At 43.3% G+C, this 19,180-nt stretch overlaps 1 protein-coding gene across 3 annotated transcripts in view; it reads right to left on the minus strand.

The window, feature by feature from the left end:
• Positions 1–2,123: 2,123 nt before the first annotated feature.
• The window catches only part of GALNT10 (polypeptide N-acetylgalactosaminyltransferase 10), a 41,320-nt gene continuing 24,263 nt past the window's right edge, over positions 2,124–19,180 (minus strand). The window contains exons 8-13 of one of the 3 annotated variants that reach the window (XR_014507974.1): positions 14,455–14,562; positions 12,725–12,946; positions 11,276–11,392; positions 9,426–9,575; positions 7,199–8,359; positions 2,124–7,167 (exon numbers count right to left, since the gene is read on the minus strand). Coding sequence is in view for 1 of the 3 variants with exons in the window: in XM_083427120.1 (XP_083283246.1) it covers positions 8,192–8,359; positions 9,426–9,575; positions 11,276–11,392; positions 12,725–12,946; positions 14,455–14,562 (765 nt within the window). In the remaining 2 variants the exon portion in view is untranslated. Of the gene's footprint in view, positions 8,360–9,425; positions 9,576–11,275; positions 11,393–12,724; positions 12,947–14,454; positions 14,563–19,180 lie in introns of all 3 variants that reach the window. The other 2 variants (XR_014507975.1, XM_083427120.1) reach the window with 2 other exon arrangements.

The raw sequence follows: 19,180 nt of genomic DNA on the forward strand, positions 1-19,180 counted from the left end.
GAGACAAATCCGCCCAAAAAGTCTTAATTAAGAGCTGGTAGTTCTCCAAGAATGGCTTTATTCTTGGATTAGGATTGGCTAAATGAAACAGAGAGCGGATTGGCCACATAACAGGATACTGATACAAATGTTTGCAGAGCTCCTCTGAGTTTAAATAGAAGTATATAATGGGTATGTATGGGACCAGAACAAGTGTTTGTGCTTTGAGATTTCGAAGGGGATTTTTTTTTAAAAAAAATTGCTCAGCATTCTCAATGGACTGCATTTAACCTGCATAATCCAGCAGAGGGAGTCATCATTCCATATATAAGGAATATAATCTAGTATTATTATTAAACAGAAATCAACAGGTAAGAAAAATGTGTGTTTTCAGCCCTATGATCTTTGTACTATGATGTACTATGGAATTATCTTGTTGCCAATGATGTTCAACATCTGTATGAATCCACTGGGATCTGTCATTAGGGGTTTGGGGGCAAAATGCCATTAGTACACCAATGAAACACAGTTCTATTTATAACATCTGAGTCAGGAGAGTCTCACATGATCTGGACCATTGTATGGGTGAGTGGTGGACTGAATGAGGGCCAAAAAACTTGAGTTTTGGCTATACATTGGTACCTCGGGTTACATACGCTTCAGGTTACAGACTCCGCTAACCCAGAAATATTACTTCGGGTTAAGAACTTTGCTTCAGGATGAGAACATAAATCGTGCTCCGGCGGCACAGTGGCCGCAGGAGGCCTCATTAGCTAAAGTGGTGCTTTAGGTTAAGAACAGTTTCAGGTTAAGAACGGACCTCCGGAACGAATTAAGTACGTAACCAGAGGTACCATTGTAAGTTGGTGGGGCAAGAAGAGCTTTCACTCCCTTCCCCAACTGCTAGTCTGGGTAGACTAGACATGCCAGAGGTTCTTAGCAGCTGCCACCACTCTCCCTTAGGTTACCTCTAATCCCAGACAGGAGGACTTTCCCGGGATCCAAGGGGGAGCAGAGATACCTTTCTCTCACCCTAGACCAAAGTAGCCAGTTTTTTTCAGTCAAACCCCACTCACACATGTAGCATGAACCAAATGTCTATGCACATGAGGGGCTGGAAACTTCATAAGTCTCCTAATATCTTGGGCCCAGGATACTTTGATCGCAATGCATTATATCCTTGCCTGATCACTGAGGTTGAGGAGAGTTGCTGTCAGCAGACCACCATGGTTCAGATGCTCTCATCTACCAGAGCTGCACATTCAGTATTGTGGAGCCAATGCTGTGGACTCCTCTTCCGCTTGAGTTCAGACAGGCCCTCCCCTATTGAACTTCAGGTACCTGGTAAATTTGTTCTTTTTTTGGAGTAGGGGTTTTAAAAACAAGCCTTTCTGATTTTATGGCGAATTTAAATGATTTTATCCATTGTATCTCTAACTTCATTGTTTAATGTTAGACACTGGTTTTAAGCGGAATAAAAGTGGAATAAATAATAATGTATTGCATTTGTTAGTTGCTAGATACAAAACAAGAGAAGTCTCAAAGCAACTTAAAACACATATAAAATCAATTAAAAGCCAAATTTTAAATGACATAGAACATTCGTAAAATGCTCATCCAATAAGACAAGAAGATAAAGTCCTGCCCCACTAAAAGGTGAGTACCAGAATAAAAGCTAATTTAACAATCAAAGCCTGGATAAATAAAAATGTCTAGACCTGGAGCGTAAAAACCAACAATGATGGCACCAGACATGTTTCGCTGGGGAGAACATTCCACAGATGGGGAGCCACTATTGAAAAAGCTTGTTCTTATGTAGTCACCCTTCCACCCTTCCCTTGGAGAAGGCCTTTGTTGAAGACCACAAGGTCTCAGATGGTTCATGTGGGGAGAGGCGGTTCTTGCAACTCACTACACCCCAACTTTCTAAGTCTCATGTTTAAGTATAACAAATTTCAGAAAAAATACTTGGTGTTTTTAAAAAAGTGATAAAAACCAAGAGGTCAATGTCTGCAGTAGTCTGGGAATTGAAGCTACTGGAGAGTACATTTTGGAAAGCAATATGATCTCAGGACACTTTTCAATCCAGAAGATATCCACATAAAATGCTTTGGTTAATGCAAAACAGAACACTTCCAAAGATGTTCAGAAAAAGACACAATACAAATTTATTTTAAATATATTATAAAAGAAAGTCCATTCATCTCTTAGAAACACTATACCTTACACCCAAATGATTTCCAATTTATCAAAGATTCTAAATTAAAGTGCTAGACATCCTTTACCTCCCCCCCCCACACAATAGGACAGTGTCCTGAGATGCACAAAATAAATACACTGGTTTATGCTGCAACATCCAATTTCAAACAATCTGTTAAGCATGCATTACAATGTTGAAACAAAGAGTCCCTGTATAACATCATCTCAAAACATAGTTGGCCACTTGATACTATTGTTGGAAGAGAGATGGTGTTTTCCAACATAATCCTTACCATTTCTTTTCAGAAGTAAGGCTTACTGAAGTCAATGGGCTTACTCCCAGGTAAGTGGTCTCACAATTGCAACCTTAGCCAGTTAGCTTGATTATACAATGCAATGTCATTAACTTAGTTAATATAATTTTATTTAGGATAAAAAGCTCCTACCTATTTGCAACAATGGAATGTGCTTGCATGGTGCTAATCAAATTGAAACTGGAAATCTCTGGGTGACTACAGAAGCACTATTAGGATAGTCCTGAACAGAATGCAGGTCAAAAAGCCTTTTATGAATTTTTATCTAAATTGTCATCTTGTTTACATGTGACATCTTAGAAATCATATAGAGTTTATAACACTGAGACCCTAGAAAAATCTAAAGCCAAACTACATGTGAGCATTTGCAGCTACACTTCTCTACCTCCCATCACAAATAAAGCAATTTGTATCAGATATAATTTAAAAGGTTTATTTGGGAAGACGTGCTAAACCCTAACCACTCACCCTGTCTTCAGAACATATTCTTGGGGGCTGTCCCCCCATGTCACTTTTCGCTCATCTAGGCTCTGATATAGGAAATAAGCCTGGCTGGGAAACAAAGAACTGGTGCGGAGGGGGCCACAGGAAGGTGAGTGGCAGGTGTGGGGAAGGTTCAGCGCTTTCTCTTTCTCTCTGCACACAAACTCTTTCCACAGGCTCTCACAGGTACACTCTTTTTGTTTTAAGACTCCCTTCCCTATTTGTTTGCTGCCATCACATCTAATTTTGGACATGTTTACCCACAAAACAGAAGCAAATTCACAAAGTTGAGAAGACACCTCTATGCTATTAGTATCTTCCAAACACTTTCCAATGAAATAAAATTGGTGGAAAATGTCTCACTGTTTACAGCAAGTTAAGGAACCTTCTAGAACTCTTCTTCATATTTGATAGGGTGCCTAGAAGGACTCTGCAGCAAGGCCTTTGAGCATTTCTGTACATGCTAAGCAGCAAGTCCTGTTGAAATTAGTAGGAATTCAGCTAGTTTTGCTATTACAGTATATTAAGAAGCTAATCATACCGCTTACACTAGTTTAGACTGTCTTAAACCAAGGGTGGTTATATCCATGTTAGTACTGTGAGTAGTTCTATGAAACATAAAGCAAACTACTGTAAGTCTTCTTCTCTTTTCAGATGTGGTTGTTTTTTTTTACATCACAGCTTCATAGCAAAAATCTAATCAAATTGCGGTATTGTTTTGATGATATTATTATTATTATTATTATTATTATGGTTTCCCCTGCCACTCTGGGCGGCTTCCAACCGAATAGTAAAAACAATACAGCATCAAACATTAAAAACTTCCCTAAACAAGGCTGCCTTCGGTTGTCTCTTAAAAGTAAAATAGTTGTTTATTGCCTTGACATCTGCTGGGAGGGCGTTCCTCGGGGCAGGCACCACTACCAAGAAGGCCCTCTGCCTGGTTCCCTGTAACCTCACTTCTCGCAGCGAGGGAACCGCCAGCAGACCCTCGGCGCTGGACCTGTGTCTGGGCTGGACAATGGGGTGGAGATGCTCCTTCAGGTATACAGTACCGAGGCCGTTTGATGGTGAAAATATGTCTTTTTATATAGCCCACAAATCCTTGTAATGATTAAGCCACTTGCGTCACACCACTATGGCCTACAGGAACACTGTACTCACGCATTGTCCTGATAACTAATCTTTCAGCTGCTTGGGATATGCTGTATAGAGGCTTTTGGGTCAAACTCTTCTAGGTGTTTGCTCCATTGAGTGAAAGAGATACCATTGTGAAAAGGGTATTCAAGCATGTATGAGGGTGGAAACAAGTTGCTTTACTGCTTCTGTTATGATGCCGACTAGATCAGGCTTCATCAATCTCGGCCCTCCAGATGTTTTTGGCCTACAACTCCCATGATCCCTAGCTAGCAAGACCAGTGGTCAGGGATGATGGGAATTATAGTCTCAAAACATCTGTAGGACCGAGGTTGAGGAAGCCTGGACTAGATATTGACAAATATTTCTAATGAATGACCCATACATTTTATGGAAGCTACCCTGTTGATTTATTTTGATATGTGTTGCAGACTATTGGTGGAAGACACTGCATGGTGAACCTTGTATGCCAACATTTGGAATCAGGAGCCACTTACGATACTGTCAGAATCAGCCTTCAGGGGTATATAGGGATGCTCATTCATGTCCTTTACACCATTTTTGTTTTGAGTAATGAAACTTAGCAACTGGTTTTCTAAACCAAGACCATAAACTTTCCATTCTACAACATGAACTTGAAATTGGATATTTAAACACAAAAATCTTCCTAAAACATCACTAATTGCACATTGTACTGTACTCTTGTACATCCAACATCCCACTCCAGTCCAAGGCACTAGGAAATTGTTCAAGTTTAGGTACTTGCTGAACATTTGCATTTAAAAAGGCACTTCTTTATTTTAATGATGCTGTTAAATTTGATTTTGATAACATTACTTAAGACCACAAAAGGTGTATGTTTGAGTGCAAGAATTTTCTAAACCAGATGGGATTATTTCCTGCAGCCAAGATATTCAGATGGCTTCGAAGGATTGAGATAATATCACTGCTAGCAACAGACACATTTCAGTCCACACATTTCAACCAAACCATTGAAAGCATTTAGATTTTTGAATTGAGATGCCATGCTGAAATTACTACAACCACGTAGGGAGCTATTTCACACAAACTGCTTGCTCAACCTACCGCCCCCCCCGCCCTCTCCTTGATCCATCCTGTGGAGCTGCTTCTCAAGCAGCAATTATGCAGAAATCAAAAGTATGAATTAGTCCTGACTGGAACAAAACACGGACAGCCAATGTGCATGTTAATACTGTGCACACTGCTTTCCTCCAAAAGCCTCACTGTCAGCACAACTGAACAGTTTTTTTGCTTAGCACAAGGAAGTTGAGGTCAAGTAACTGAAGTGTGACCAAGAATCTTAGCTACACATCCTAAAATATTCAAGAGCAAAGAGTTTTGTTATCTGACACCCTTATCGTGCATGCAAATCTGGTTTTATAGACTCATGCTTTAGTTATTATGAATATAAATAAAGCAGAAGATTAATTACAGATAAAAGTAGTAAAATGCATTTTCATTTCTCAACCAGCAGGTGGCCTGCTAACAATGCTTTCAAACCATTGCCTGGGGCTTCCAGGATTGAATGCATTACTTATGTGCAGAGATCGCCACTCAGCCACAGTTAAATATGTTTAAGATATTTTGTAACTTGACAAATATTTATATTGCTGTAGAGAGGAAGCTCTTAAGAATATTTCAACATCTGGCTTTTGGTGTTTGGTTTCAGCAGGTTAGTAACAATCACAGAAACTTTCCTAGAGCAACATAGTAAAGTGTCTGAGATTGCAAGATAAAAACTCCCTAAATTAAAGTCTCACCTCAGTCATGAACTTGTTAGACACCCTTGCACTAATACTGGTCTACTTTGCAGGACTGTTGTAAAGATTACTACTGCATGAACACTAAAACATTACAGTACTTCAAACTCAACCTATGTATTGATTCAGCTTAATAACATTTTTACCCTGCCTAGACAATGGCCTTCAGTTTTATTGCAGAGAAAACATTGCAGGGAACAAAAAGATGATGGGAAGTAAGTAGAAGGGTATGTGATTCTGCAGCTAAACGGGGAATATGAAATATGAATTAATGGCCTTATAATTTTTAAATTCCAGTTACTTTGCTATCTGGTTAGTAGCCCACTGCAAACAGCATTAGTTCTTAGATGTATCATTAACTGAAGGTATACTAGCTTGCTAAATCCTTCAACACATATTACTTTTGATGGAAAAACGTAAGGATGATTGGAACAAACATGGGATGACTGGAACAAGCATGGGGTCAGAATTGAGGGGAAAGAAATTAGTGTTGGAAGAAATAAAGGAAAGAGGTCATGATCAGCAGTCTATATATGCACAAGGAAGCCTTCACACCCAGAACAGCTCTTTCCTTTCATATTGGTGTCCTTAACAGGAAATCCCTGCATGTGGATTATTTCCCTTAACTGAACAAAATAAATAAACCTAAGTATGAATTGATCTTATGAGCGTACCAGAGACATTGTTTTGATAACCAGTAACAGACTAGTGAGGTAGAACTGGAAGAGGCAAATTAGCACCTGTTAACACATGGGAAGGCATTAAAAACAATCCTCTAAAAATCCCCACAGGAAATCATCTATCACTAGTGAAATTTTAAAACAGATCTCAGCCTGAGTTGAACAGAAAGGCAGGTTTAACTACGTCAAGAAAAACTAATGATATCAAGGTCTAACTGAAGCCAACAGAATTGTGCTGCAAAATATTTTGCCAAATTCACTAACCTAAAAATATTGGACAATGGGGAATGCTGAGTAAAGCTGCAGCTAACACAGAACTGGGGAGTTTGTAAAGTCCAGTTCATGAATATGAAAAACTGACAGGAATCACACTCGTTATTTTCAATGAAGATTTTAAAGATGATCATTTAAGTCATTTGGAATGAGATGCAGGGAGGCCTAAGCTGTGAAAGATGCTGCACTGTATGAATCCTTTACTTTTGTAGAGCACTGCAGTTGTCATTTTATTGTAGGATATTATTGTGCATGCAGTCCCAGGTGTGCCTGGATGTTATAAGTTGGTTTAACAGGTAAGTTAACAGGTAAAGTTAAACACTAAGAATTTCACTGCAATCTTAAAACATACTTATTTGGAAGTCGGTCTCACCCATGTTACTGGGGAATTAAATTTCATGCAGCGATCATAGAATTTTAGCCCTAGTTCTGTTTGTATAACTGGGTCTTTTGAGTTCAAGTCATGTCTGTGAACAGGTATATTATCCATGACTCAGTTGATTTGCCTAACTCAGGGGTCCGGCAGAGGATCTGTCTGGTGGGTGGAATCCTGTGTTCCCCTCCCCTCCCAGATAGACTACTTTGACAGGTGGGTAGGGCCACCCACCTGCCAATAAGCTGACATCACCATGTCAGGCAGCCCAGCTTCAAATGAAAGAATTGGGAGTGTACTCTAAGAGCCTTTCTGACTCTCTTCTTCCTACGTTTGAACTCAAGCTGGGCTGCAAAGGAAGATGATTGTTGAAAGGGGTTTGCATTCAGCTTTTGACAGGGATTGGCTGCAGTCGGAATTCCTCATGCAGCTAATCCCTATGGGGTTTGTAGTCCACCAACTGCAAACCTCTCTCTTGGTAGGGAACGGCTCTATTCAAGAGCTCTAGTGCAATGAATAACTTCATGCCACCAAAACTAAGGGTCAGTGTAAAAAGCCAGTGCCACAACACTGCTCTTAAACCATCTGGACTGGAGATATGCATTATCATAACACTAATCCTTGGCTGCTGTATGGATCTATGGGTCTGGCTTTAAGACAATGTGGTGCTAAATTCATGACAGTTGCACATTACCCTTAGATGTGACCTTAATAGCTGAAAAACTAGAAGATTATGAAAGGATACGGTCCTGCATTAGAGAACTAGGTTTCAATCTGTGGTGTAATTATAGCAATACAGATTTCTAGACATCATGTTAATGGGATGCAGCATCATCAAAGTAAAGACTGGCCTGATAGTCACACCCTCTCCTGAGATTTTCCCTTTTATTGTTTTTAAAAAATTATTCTTTTAAAAAATTTGTCATCTCCCCTGTAAAAATTATAGCTGTAATATATACATATAGATAGTCTTTAAAGATCAAGATTCTTGTTAAAGTTTTCCAAGACTGTTGAATTTGTGTGTTCAAATATCCACTGCTGCGTTGGAGAGGAAGGATTGCACGTGCTCATGAAGATTTTTCGGTCACTCTCACTACAGTCCATGCAGCTGCCACTTACTGGGTGGTAAAGAGTCTTGTCCTAAGGATGAAAATTAGAAATCAGTTTGCTGGACTTGAATATATGCCACAGACTTCAGAAAGCAGCTTAAAAGAAAAATGTATCTGTCATTTTATTACTTATCATCTAACAGCAGCTCTTCTTTAGAAGTAGCATTTCTCCACGTTTATTGTACATTGCTTTAGCTAAGCAATTTCAAACAAATTAAATAAATATATCTATCTTCACAACTGAAATAAAAAATGAGTACTGATAAAGAAAATCACTCTTCCCTTATTCAAATCCAACAGGTTATCCACTAGACCTCACTTGGAATAGTGTTTTGCGCAAGCATATTGTTAACTTATTGTCCTTGTCTTCAACTCTTGCTTGTATCCAAATCTTTCTGAAGCAGGCACTGGAATGTCTGGGCTACACCTCACTGAACTTCAACACTTCTTCATGTGGCTTAAGAATGCTAGAATTGGGTTCACTGATATTATGAAGCAGGGGTCAATGATGGGATCTGAAGCCTGAGATTCCTTGGGAAGATGTCTTGCCCTCATGGCAACAGTTTACCCAAGCCTGCCTTACGATTCCTCATTTTATATCGTGGAAATTTTTACTTTATAGATACTGCAATTATCATTGCTTTTGAGTATTTCTGCCATCCATGAATATAATCACAGGTCTTTGTTCCTTTTTTAAAAAAGGATAAACTTTTCAAAGCCTATGGCCCATCAGTTGTTGTTGTTGGACTCCAATTCCCATCAGCCCCAGCTAGTTTGGCTAAGGGGAGTTTAAGTCCAATATCTGAAGCCCCCCTGTTCCCAAGTAGAAGAGCAGTATACGAGTGGCATGATAGGAAAAGTTCCTATCATGGAACAATTGAATACCACTTTATATGGTACACTTACAACAAGCAGGTTTATTTGCTATCTCTGGTAGAGATGTTACTATGCCCTATTCTTTTAATAAAAAGGGGATTCCACATAACATGTCCCAAAAATAGGGACAAAATATTACAATAGGAATATTTTTCAATATATTACAGGTAACCATAATGCAGAAGTAATTGTTTCCACATTCTGAGTAATAACACACTCACTTTCCTGTATTTCCATAGCTGATTCCCCTTCATTCCATGACAGTCATAGAGAGTCACTGGGCTGTTGTGGGAAACAGCATCAAAACAGAATTTCTTTGTGTGCTGGGGGTCTCCTGGACGAATGTCCTCTCGCCAGCTAAATGTGAACACCTGCTAGGACAAACATCAAACCCTCAGAATAAACGATGAGGACAAAAATCCAGACTTCTTTGTTATATGCATCCCTGCCCTTCAGTACTACTCAATGTGAAGAACAACCACCCACTCCTTAGGACAGGGCAAGAAACACAGAAATAGAATTGTGTCATTGTTAAGAAACGCAAACACTGAAAAGGAGCTCTACAAATGGCAGTTGTGTTTGAACTGGAAGCCTGCAGATGACGCTCCCCCCCCCCCCCGAGCCATCGAATACCAGTTGCCCTGTGGTAAAGAACGTCAGTTGCTCAAATGGAGCAGATAGATTTTGGTTTGTTTTAAGTGAGTGGCTCTTGAAGTATCCATTGTATGTTTATAAATATTGTGAGCCACTTTGAAGATTGTAGTTAAAAAACAGGATATAAATATACTAAATAAATAAATAGATATAAGGGAAGAAAAGAAATGGAACTAATATAGGGTGCTTTTTAAATTTTATTCAGACCAAGTGAATAAAACGAACCTAACTTAATCAAGCTTATTAATTTCAATGAGTCTACTCTGGAGCAAAACCTAGCTGACCATCACCAACAATCTGTCACAGTAATTTCCCTTAGTTGAAACTGACTAGCACTGAAAGATTTAACAACAGGAAGAAAAACGAGAGACAACAAGATTCAGTACAGCAAGAACAGTTCTACAAAATGTGTGGTTATTGGAGCTCTATAGGCTTGTATTCTTTTGGAGGACAGCAGGAATATCTCTGGAGTTGAAGTACCACCACACCAGTTCAGTAATGAGAAGACATGGAAGCAACTGCTTCATGCTGCTACTGTTAGTACTAACAAAAAAACCAAAGGAAATCTCTTTGCAGGCCTTGTGGATTTACCGTATTTTTCTGTGTATAACACGTTCCTGTGTATAACACGACTCCTATTTTTTGGGACTACAAATAAAGAAATCCCCCATATGCACTATCAGTGTATAGATGACCCCCCCCCCCCCAATTTTAAACTTGAAAAAATAGGGGGAAAATATAGTCTTATACACTGAAAAATATGGTAGTTTCAAAGTCAGTTGGTTTAATTTTCCATTTCCAGGCAACTGAAATGGTAGTCAGCAACTTCTCATTTTACATATTATGTTAGAATAAAGCTGTCACTTCTAGCATCTTATACATTAAGAAATGAAAATATTCGGTGAAAATATTCCCTAACCAGTTTAATCTCTCATTAGCATCCACTGGAGTGTTAATTATACCTCCTGCGACACTAAGTGGTCACTGGATATAGTAGCAGATTCATTAATATGGTGTTTCAGAAGATACTTAGAAATGATAATGTCAGTGCATAGTACAGTTGCATGACTAGTGTCTTATTAACCTTTTCCTATCTGCCTCCTCTCTATTCACCTTAGGATTTGGCTCCAGATAATAATGGTTTTCTGCCACAGCACTCATGCACATAATTTAAAGTACTCATCTCCTGCACCCCAGGTATGTTTACATACCAAGGCCTTCAGCTTGATAATTAGCATCTGTGTACTATCTAGAACAGCAGATGACATTCTATCCCCTAGCAAACACCCTCTTAGTCTTACATTAGTGAAGCTATTGTGATATTTCAGTAATGCATATTTTGCCTAAAGTAGTTCTTTCTAAAACTGCCCGTGGAAACACTTAAGAATGAGATAATTATAAAAAAGAATGCAAATACCTGCACACTGTTCCAGGCAGCTTCTCCTCTGCCTTTCACACAGGCTTCAACCCGTAGTGGGGAACCAAGGGCTCCATGTTTGGTATCTGCACAGAGGCCGGTTCCTACATTACGGACCTGAAAGATTAAGTTGCTGATTAGCTTTGCATCTAACTTCTTGACATACTGGCAGTCAAGGAAACTGAAGTACAGGTAAAAGGTAAAGGTAAAGGACCCCTGGACGGTTAAGTCCAGTCAAAGGCAACTATGAGATGTGGCGCTCATCTCGCTTCAGGCTGAATGAGCCAATGTTTGTCCACAGACAGCTTTTCGAGTCGTGGTCAGCATGACTAAACCACTTCTGGTGCAATGGAATACTGTGATGGAAGCCAGAGCACACGGAAATGCCGTTTACTTTCCCGCTGCAACGGTACCTATTTATCTACTTGCACTGATGTGCTTTTGAACTGCTGGGTTGGTCCCCTGCTTACACAGGGGCTACATTCTGAGGCACCGCGCATGTCATTGAAATTGCATATAATAGGAATGCACTGAAAAAGCCTGCAAACACCCCATTCTGCCCTTTTAGTGACATTTCAGTGATGTCTTTATGGTGTTTCCAGGTCACTTCTGGGTTTGGTGTGATGTGCATATACATCGTCGCACACATATTAAATGTGCGTAAACAGGGGGCTGAAATACAGGCAGCCCCCATGTTATCCCATAGCAAACGCTGGCATAAATGCAAAGACACAAGACAATATGATTTCTATATATGTATGTGTGTGGATGTGACAAGAATTCTCAAGAACTGAGAAGCCAAGAAAAGGGATCTAGAACAATCTGCTCTGTGTCTCAAAGGAAAAGAAGCAGCATGTTGAATACACATCTGAGCTTGAGAGCCATTTAACAAGTGACTTCAGTGGAGAATTGTGAAGGCAGTGATATTAAAGAAATAATCAAAGCCTTGGATTTACTACCCATTCTTAGGTCAGGGTTAAACCTGATAATGGGCTGTCAGAGTAAATCTTAAGGAGCAAACATACCCCAGAAGTTCAGTGTGTACTGTTTTCAATAGTTTTAGTAAAGTTAGTCTTTCTGCTAATGGATTCTGAAGTGTATTGAAAACAACTTTTTCTACCCATATTCATATACATTCACTAAATTCCTGCATGACAGGGATATGAAACCTGGTGTTGTTAGATCACACCTCCCATCATATATGACCATTGGCTCTGTTGGCTGACACTTATGGGAGTTGGAATTCCAGCAACTTTGGGAAGGCCTCAGGTTTCCCATCCCTTCTGTAAAGTTCTGCACCATCAAGTATGTACAGAAACAAACATGCACAACAATCTCACTTAAAGATGGACTCAGCGGGTACTGGAAATCCTGTGGTTTGATCCGCAACCATACACCATGGCATGGCTGGGACTTCTTGATACAGCTGAATTTCTTGAATAAACTAACCTCTCCCCAGGCAGCTGCTGGAGGCTCCACTGGTGGATAGAACTTTTGCAAGTCCCAAGCAACTTCATTCATGAACCACTTGAAACTTTTGCAGTTGAGATTACTGCGAAGTTCCTTCTGAGCAGTCACATCTCCTGCAGACAGATGCCGATATTCAGGTCTCCTCTGGTAAATGTACTCTGCATATTCATCCATCCACACCTCAGCAACACGCTTCAGATTCTACATAGGTGACAATATATTTGAAATGAAGAATTGAAAAAAAGCATATCCATAAATTTGAATTATACAGGATGCACATATGAGAGATTAATTAGCTTCCTTACATGGAGGCACCCATAAAGGGCTTTATGGACTTCAAAATACTACATTAATAAGTCCAAACCCAAGCAGATGGTACAGTAAGACGACTGCTCTTCCAAGGAGTCAGACAGCCAGAACATTCTATAAAGGGTGAATTAAACTGGGCCCTGAGCATCTACTGTATTTCATCAAAAAGAACTTTAAAAATAATTGTGTTCTTTAGGTAGTTAGTTGTGACTGAGGGAGAGAGAAGTCTTTTCAGTCATGTTTCTTCTTCTTCTGTTGCTGTCTTTTCCCACCAGAGGGAGTATCTACCCTTCTTTAAAATACATACCTCTGAATACCAAATAAAAGCACTCGTCTTTGCATATGAAAATTCACCAACGTGAGAGGACAAATTCACTCATGTGAGAGGACAAACTTTTAATTTCTGGGTAGTAACACTGAGGATCCTCATGTGTACATATTTTGAATTATCCTGAAGAATGTATTAATGTGAATCAACCTGATTTCAGATGTTCTGCCAGTTTAAAGGAATCATCCTATTATTGACACATTTGCCCTTCACTGGGGGGATGATGTTTGTCATGCTAATGGGTTTTTAATACAAAGAAAACTAAAGATAAAGGATAATATCAAAATGTGGCAGCCAGCTCAACCAACAGCCATTGTTACACGTAGCCTTGTTCAGTTCTTAATCTAGTGCAGCAACCTAATCCAATGAGTATCTCACAACAGGAACAAAGGAAACTACCTTATACTGACTCAAAGTACTGATCTATCTAGCTCAGTATTGTCTACAATGACTGGCAACTGGTTACTAGGGTTTCAGACAGGGAGTTTTTCCCAGCTCTAGCTGGAGGTGCCAGGGACCTTCTGTATGAAAAGCAGATGCTCTACCAGAGAGCTGTGGCCCTTCCCCCAGAATATTTACCTATTTCTGTCTGGTTTTGAAATGGGACCTTCAGTGTACAGTGGTACCTCGGGTTACATACGCTTCAGGTTACAGACTCCGCTAACCCAGAAATAGTGCTTCAGGTTAAGAACTTTGCTTCAGGTTGAGAACAGAAATTGTGCTCCGGCGGCAGCAGGAGGCCCCATTAGCTAAAGTGGTGCTTCAGGTTAAGAACAGTTTCAGGTTAAGTACGGACCTCTGGAAGTACTTAAGTACTTAACCCGAGGTACCACTGTATTAGGCAAATGTGACAACCTCTACACTACAGAAACCATTTGTTAAAAATGTAGTGCAACCCTTAGAGAGTTTGTGAGAGTTCAGCTTGTGTGCTATCATTTGCTTGCAAAACAATGTCAACTCCCAAACTTCTTGCACTAATGCTAAAAAATGCATCTCACCCGCTATCTTTTTAGAAGATTGCATCCTGAGTGAATACAAGGAACAAAGGAAATTTAGCAAGACAGGCTCTTACTCTTGCCAAGCTGACTCCTGAAGGAACTTTGTAAGGAACATATTTTCTGTAGATATGACCAACACGGGAACAAGGAATATCTTCCATACGACCCCCACACATCCATACCTGTCAGATGCCAGAGAGAGTAAGCACAGATCAGAATTTTCTGAATATGATGGAAATCAAAGCTTTTTCAAAGTCATATCGAGTAGTAAGTTTGTTACCTTAGTAAACTATTTTTAAAACATCATAAATGCATTCAGACCTCATGTTATTCAAGCTTTTAAAGTTGTGCATCTTTGAAACTATGTCACCACTGTGACATAAAAATACGACCAGATCCAACACCGAGAAATGAACCTAGCATGAATCAAAAGCAGTATGTAGCTTAGGTAGTTCAAAGAATTCTGAAAGTTAATGCACATGTAAACACATGACTACTAAAGTTGAATACTTTCGTAGATTCTTATGTAGTGTTATTATGAAACAATCTCAGAGTTATCTGGAGAAAGGTAAAGATTTAGGTCACACATCAACACCTTACTTGCTATTTTGTAACTCTACTACAGTGCCAACATGCCCTTCCACTGCTGCTTTTGCAGAAATACATATGCTGATGTATTCCTGAAATTAGCAAAAGTGCATAACTATTTTTTAAAAAAATGGAGCATCAATTAACTAAATGCTACTTGCAGAATTATGGCTCTATTTATGTCTAAGTAAGGTCACGAAGAGTCGGACACGACTAATCGACTAAACAACAACAACAAGGGTCAACAAAATTATTTTCTCTTCAGGAAGCATTGAATCTGTGCCAACATTCTCTAGGAACTTTCCTTGATACCTAGATTAAACATGGATATAAGTTTTGCCAGTCTAGGTAATTGAAACAGATGTAGTGTTGAGTGCATGCATTCCAGTAGGCTTATTAAATTTAAGTTCTTTGACTAATAATGTACATAATCTGTATTAAAGTACCATGCCCATTTATTAACAGACTGGCTCTGAAATGTCTTAAAAAGGATTGTCTGGCTAGATTTGCTAAGGTAAACATTTTAATGATCCAACAAAGGTTTCATTAAAACATTTTCCAGCTTTTATTCTGTAGAGGAAACTAAATATTAAGCAGTCTTTGACTTGCCTGTCAAATATGAATTCAACAGTGGTGAGAATGTACTGCTCACCATTGGTTTTGATAAGTGACAACCCTGAATCAATTTTTGAATTCAAAAAGAGCAGTTTCCAGATGGGCAGTTTCATTAATGGATACAAGGAATGGGGAAGAAATTGGTATTGTTAGCATTGTAATGTGAACCTACCTCATTCACATTTACTGAGCAAATATGCAAATTGAAATGCAGCTATCCTTCATTTTTTTTAAATTTTAGGATGCAGTTCCCAAACTTAAAGTTATGTATAAAAATATGTGTATTAGGGGGAGGTGTACACATTAATGGAAATAAAGTTTAAAATGCATTATATTAGACAATTACTTATGTTAGACAAAATTGTATTAAAATGTTTATATTAGGAGAAATGCAAGTGAAAATGCTTGCCTATTTCCATGTAGGATTCTCCAGAATGTTTATGAAATAATGTGAAAATGGGACAAAAGAAGCATTAAAATAAGAAATATGAAGAACTGAGAGGAACTGAAACCGACTACCGTATTTTTCGTCCTATAAGACGCACTTTTTCCCCTCCAAAAATGAAGGGGAAATGTGTGTGCGTCCTATGGGGCGAATGCAGGCTTTCGCTGAAGCCTGGAGAGCGAGAGGGATCGGTGCGCACCGACCCCTCTCGCTCTCCAGGCTTCAGGAAGCTATCCGCAAGTCTTGCAAACCTGGCGGGAGGTCCCGCGGGCTGCCAAGGCTTGCGGGCAGCAGCCTGCAGCCCAAAAGCTCGGGGGACAGCGGGGTGGCGCAGCGCCGCCACCCCGCTATTCCCCGACCTGGTCTGGAGGCTGGCGGGGGGGGGGAGAAGCAGGCTTGCTTCTCCCTCCTGCCAGCCCCACAACCTCGGAGGATAGCGGGGAGGCGGAGCACCGCCACCCCGCTATTCTCCGACATGATCTGGAGGCTGGCAGGGGGAGAAGCAGGCTTGCTTTTCCCCCCTGCCAGCCCCACAACCTCGGAGGATAGCGGGGAGGCGCAGCGCCGCCACCCCGCTATTCCCCGACCTGGTCTGGAGGCTGGCGGGGGGAGAAGCAGGCTTGCTTTTCCCCCCTGCCAGCCCCACAACCTCGGAGGATAGCGGGGAGGCGCAGCGCCACCACCCCGCTATTCCCCGACATGGTCTGGAGGCTGGCGGGGGGGAGAAGCAGGCTTGCTTTTCCACCCTGACAGCCCCACAACCTCGGGGGATAGCAGGGAGGCGGAGCGCCGCCACCCCGCTATTCCCCCACCTGATCTGGAGGCTGGCGGGGGGGGGGGGGGAGAAGCAGGCTTGCTTTCCCCCCCCTGCCAGCCCCACAACCTCGGGGGACAGCGGGGAGGCGCAGCGCCGCCACCCCGCTATTCCCCCACCTGATCTGGAGGCTGGCGGGGGGGGGGAGAAGCAGGCTTGCTTCTCCCTCCTGCCAGCCCCACAACCTCGGAGGATAGCGGGGAGGCGGAGCACCGCCACCCCGCTATTCTCCGACGTGATCTGGAGGCTGGCAGGGGGAGAAGCAGGCTTGCTATTCCCCCCTGCCAGCCCCACAACCTCGGAGGATAGCGGGGAGGCGCAGCGCCGCCACCCCGCTATTCCCCGAACTGGTCTGGAGGCTGGCGGGGGGAGAAGCAGGCTTGCTTCTCCCCCCTGCCAGCCCCACAACCTCGGAGGAAAGAGGGGAGGCGGAGCACCGCCACCCCGCTATTCTCCGACGTGATCTGGAGGCTGGCAGGGGGAGAAGCAGGCTTGCTTCTCCCTCCTGCCAGCCCCACAACCTCGGAGGATAGCGGGGAGGCGGAGCACCGCCACCCCGCTATTCTCCGACGTGATCTGGAAGCTGGCAGGGGGAGAAGCAGGCTTGCTTTTCCCCCCTGCCAGCCCCACAACCTCGGAGGATAGCGGGGAGGCGCAGCGCCGCCACCCCGCTATTCCCCGACCTGGTCTGGAGGCTGGCGGGGGGAGAAGCAGGCTTGCTTCTCCCCCCTGCCAGCCCCACAACCTCGGAGGAAAGAGGGGAGGCGGAGCACCGCCACCCCGCTATTCTCCGACGTGATCTGGAGGCTGGCAGGGGGAGAAGCAGGCTTGCTTCTCCCTCCTGCCAGCCCCACAACCTCGGAGGATAGCGGGGAGGCGGAGCACCGCCACCCCGCTATTCTCCGACGTGATCTGGAGGCTGGCAGGGGGAGAAGCAGGCTTGCTTCTCCCTCCTGCCAGCCCCACAACCTCGGAGGATAGCGGGGAGGCGGAGCACCGCCACCCCGCTATTCTCCGACGTGATCTGGAGGCTGGCAGGGGGAGAAGCAGGCTTGCTTCTCCCCCCTGCCAGCCCCACAACCTCGGAGGAAAGCGGGGAGGCGGAGCACCGCCACCCCGCTATTCTCCGACGTGATCTGGAGGCTGGCAGGGGGAGAAGCAGGCTTGCTTCTCCCTCCTGCCAGCCCCACAACCTCGGAGGATAGCGGGGAGGCGGAGCACCGCCACCCCGCTATTCTCCGACATGATCTGGAGGCTGGTGGGGGGGAGAAGCAGGCTTGCTTTTCCCCCCTGCCAGCCCCACAACCTGGGGGATAGCGGGGAGGCGGAGAACCGCCACCCCGCTATTCCCCGACCTGATTTGGAGGCTGGGGGGGGGAGAGAAGCAGGCTTGCTTCCCCCCCCTGCCAGCCCCACAACCTCGGAGGATAGCGGGGAGGCGGAGCACCGCCACCCCACTATTCTCCGACATGATCTGGAGGCTGGTGGGGGGGAAAAGCAGGCTTGCTTTTCCCCCCTGCCAGCCCCACAACCTCGGGGGATAGCGGGGAGGCGGAGAACCGCCACCCCGCTATTCCCCGACCTGATCTGGAGGCTGGGGGGGGGAGAAGCAGGCTTGCTTTTCCCCACTGACAGCCCCACAACCTCGGAGGATAGCGGGGAGGCGGAGCACCGCCACCCCGCTATTCCCCGACCTGATCTGGAGGCTGGCAGGGGGAAAAGCAGGCTTGCTTTTCCCCACTGACAGCCCCACAACCTCGGGGGATAGCGGGGAGGCGCAGCGCCGCCACCCCGCTATTCCCCGACCTGGTCTGGAGGCTGGCGGGGGGAGAAGCAGGCTTGCTTCTCCCCCCTGCCAGCCCCACAACCTCGGAGGATAGCGGGGAGGTGGAGCACCGCCACCCCGCTATTCCCCCACCTGATCTGGAGGCTGGGGGGGGGGAGAGAGAAGCAAGCTTGCTTCTCCCCCCCCCCACCAGCCCCACAACCTCGGGGGACAGCGGGGCAAGCCGCTGCCCCACGGAGGCTAGAGAGGCTGTCCCTGAAGGCAGAAGAGGGAGATGGTGCGCTCCGTCTCCCTCTTCTAGCTTGGGTATGGCTGCGCAAACCTGGGGGGGGGGAAATAAAAATTTTTTTCTTGATTTCCCCCCCAAAAAACTAGGTGCGTCCTATGGGCCGGTGCGTCCTATAGGGCGAAAAATACGGTAATTAGTCCATTCTTAATGGATACACTGGGTGGTAATCAATTAAATTTTACTCAGGATAAATCTATTGAAAATAATGAACATGAATAAGTTGCTCTATTAATTTAAATCGGTCTACTCAGAGTAAAAATTAG

Source organism: Podarcis tiliguerta (assembly GCF_965153285.1).
Source record: "Podarcis tiliguerta genome assembly, chromosome: 2".
Lineage (NCBI taxonomy): Eukaryota > Metazoa > Chordata > Lepidosauria > Squamata > Lacertidae > Podarcis > Podarcis tiliguerta.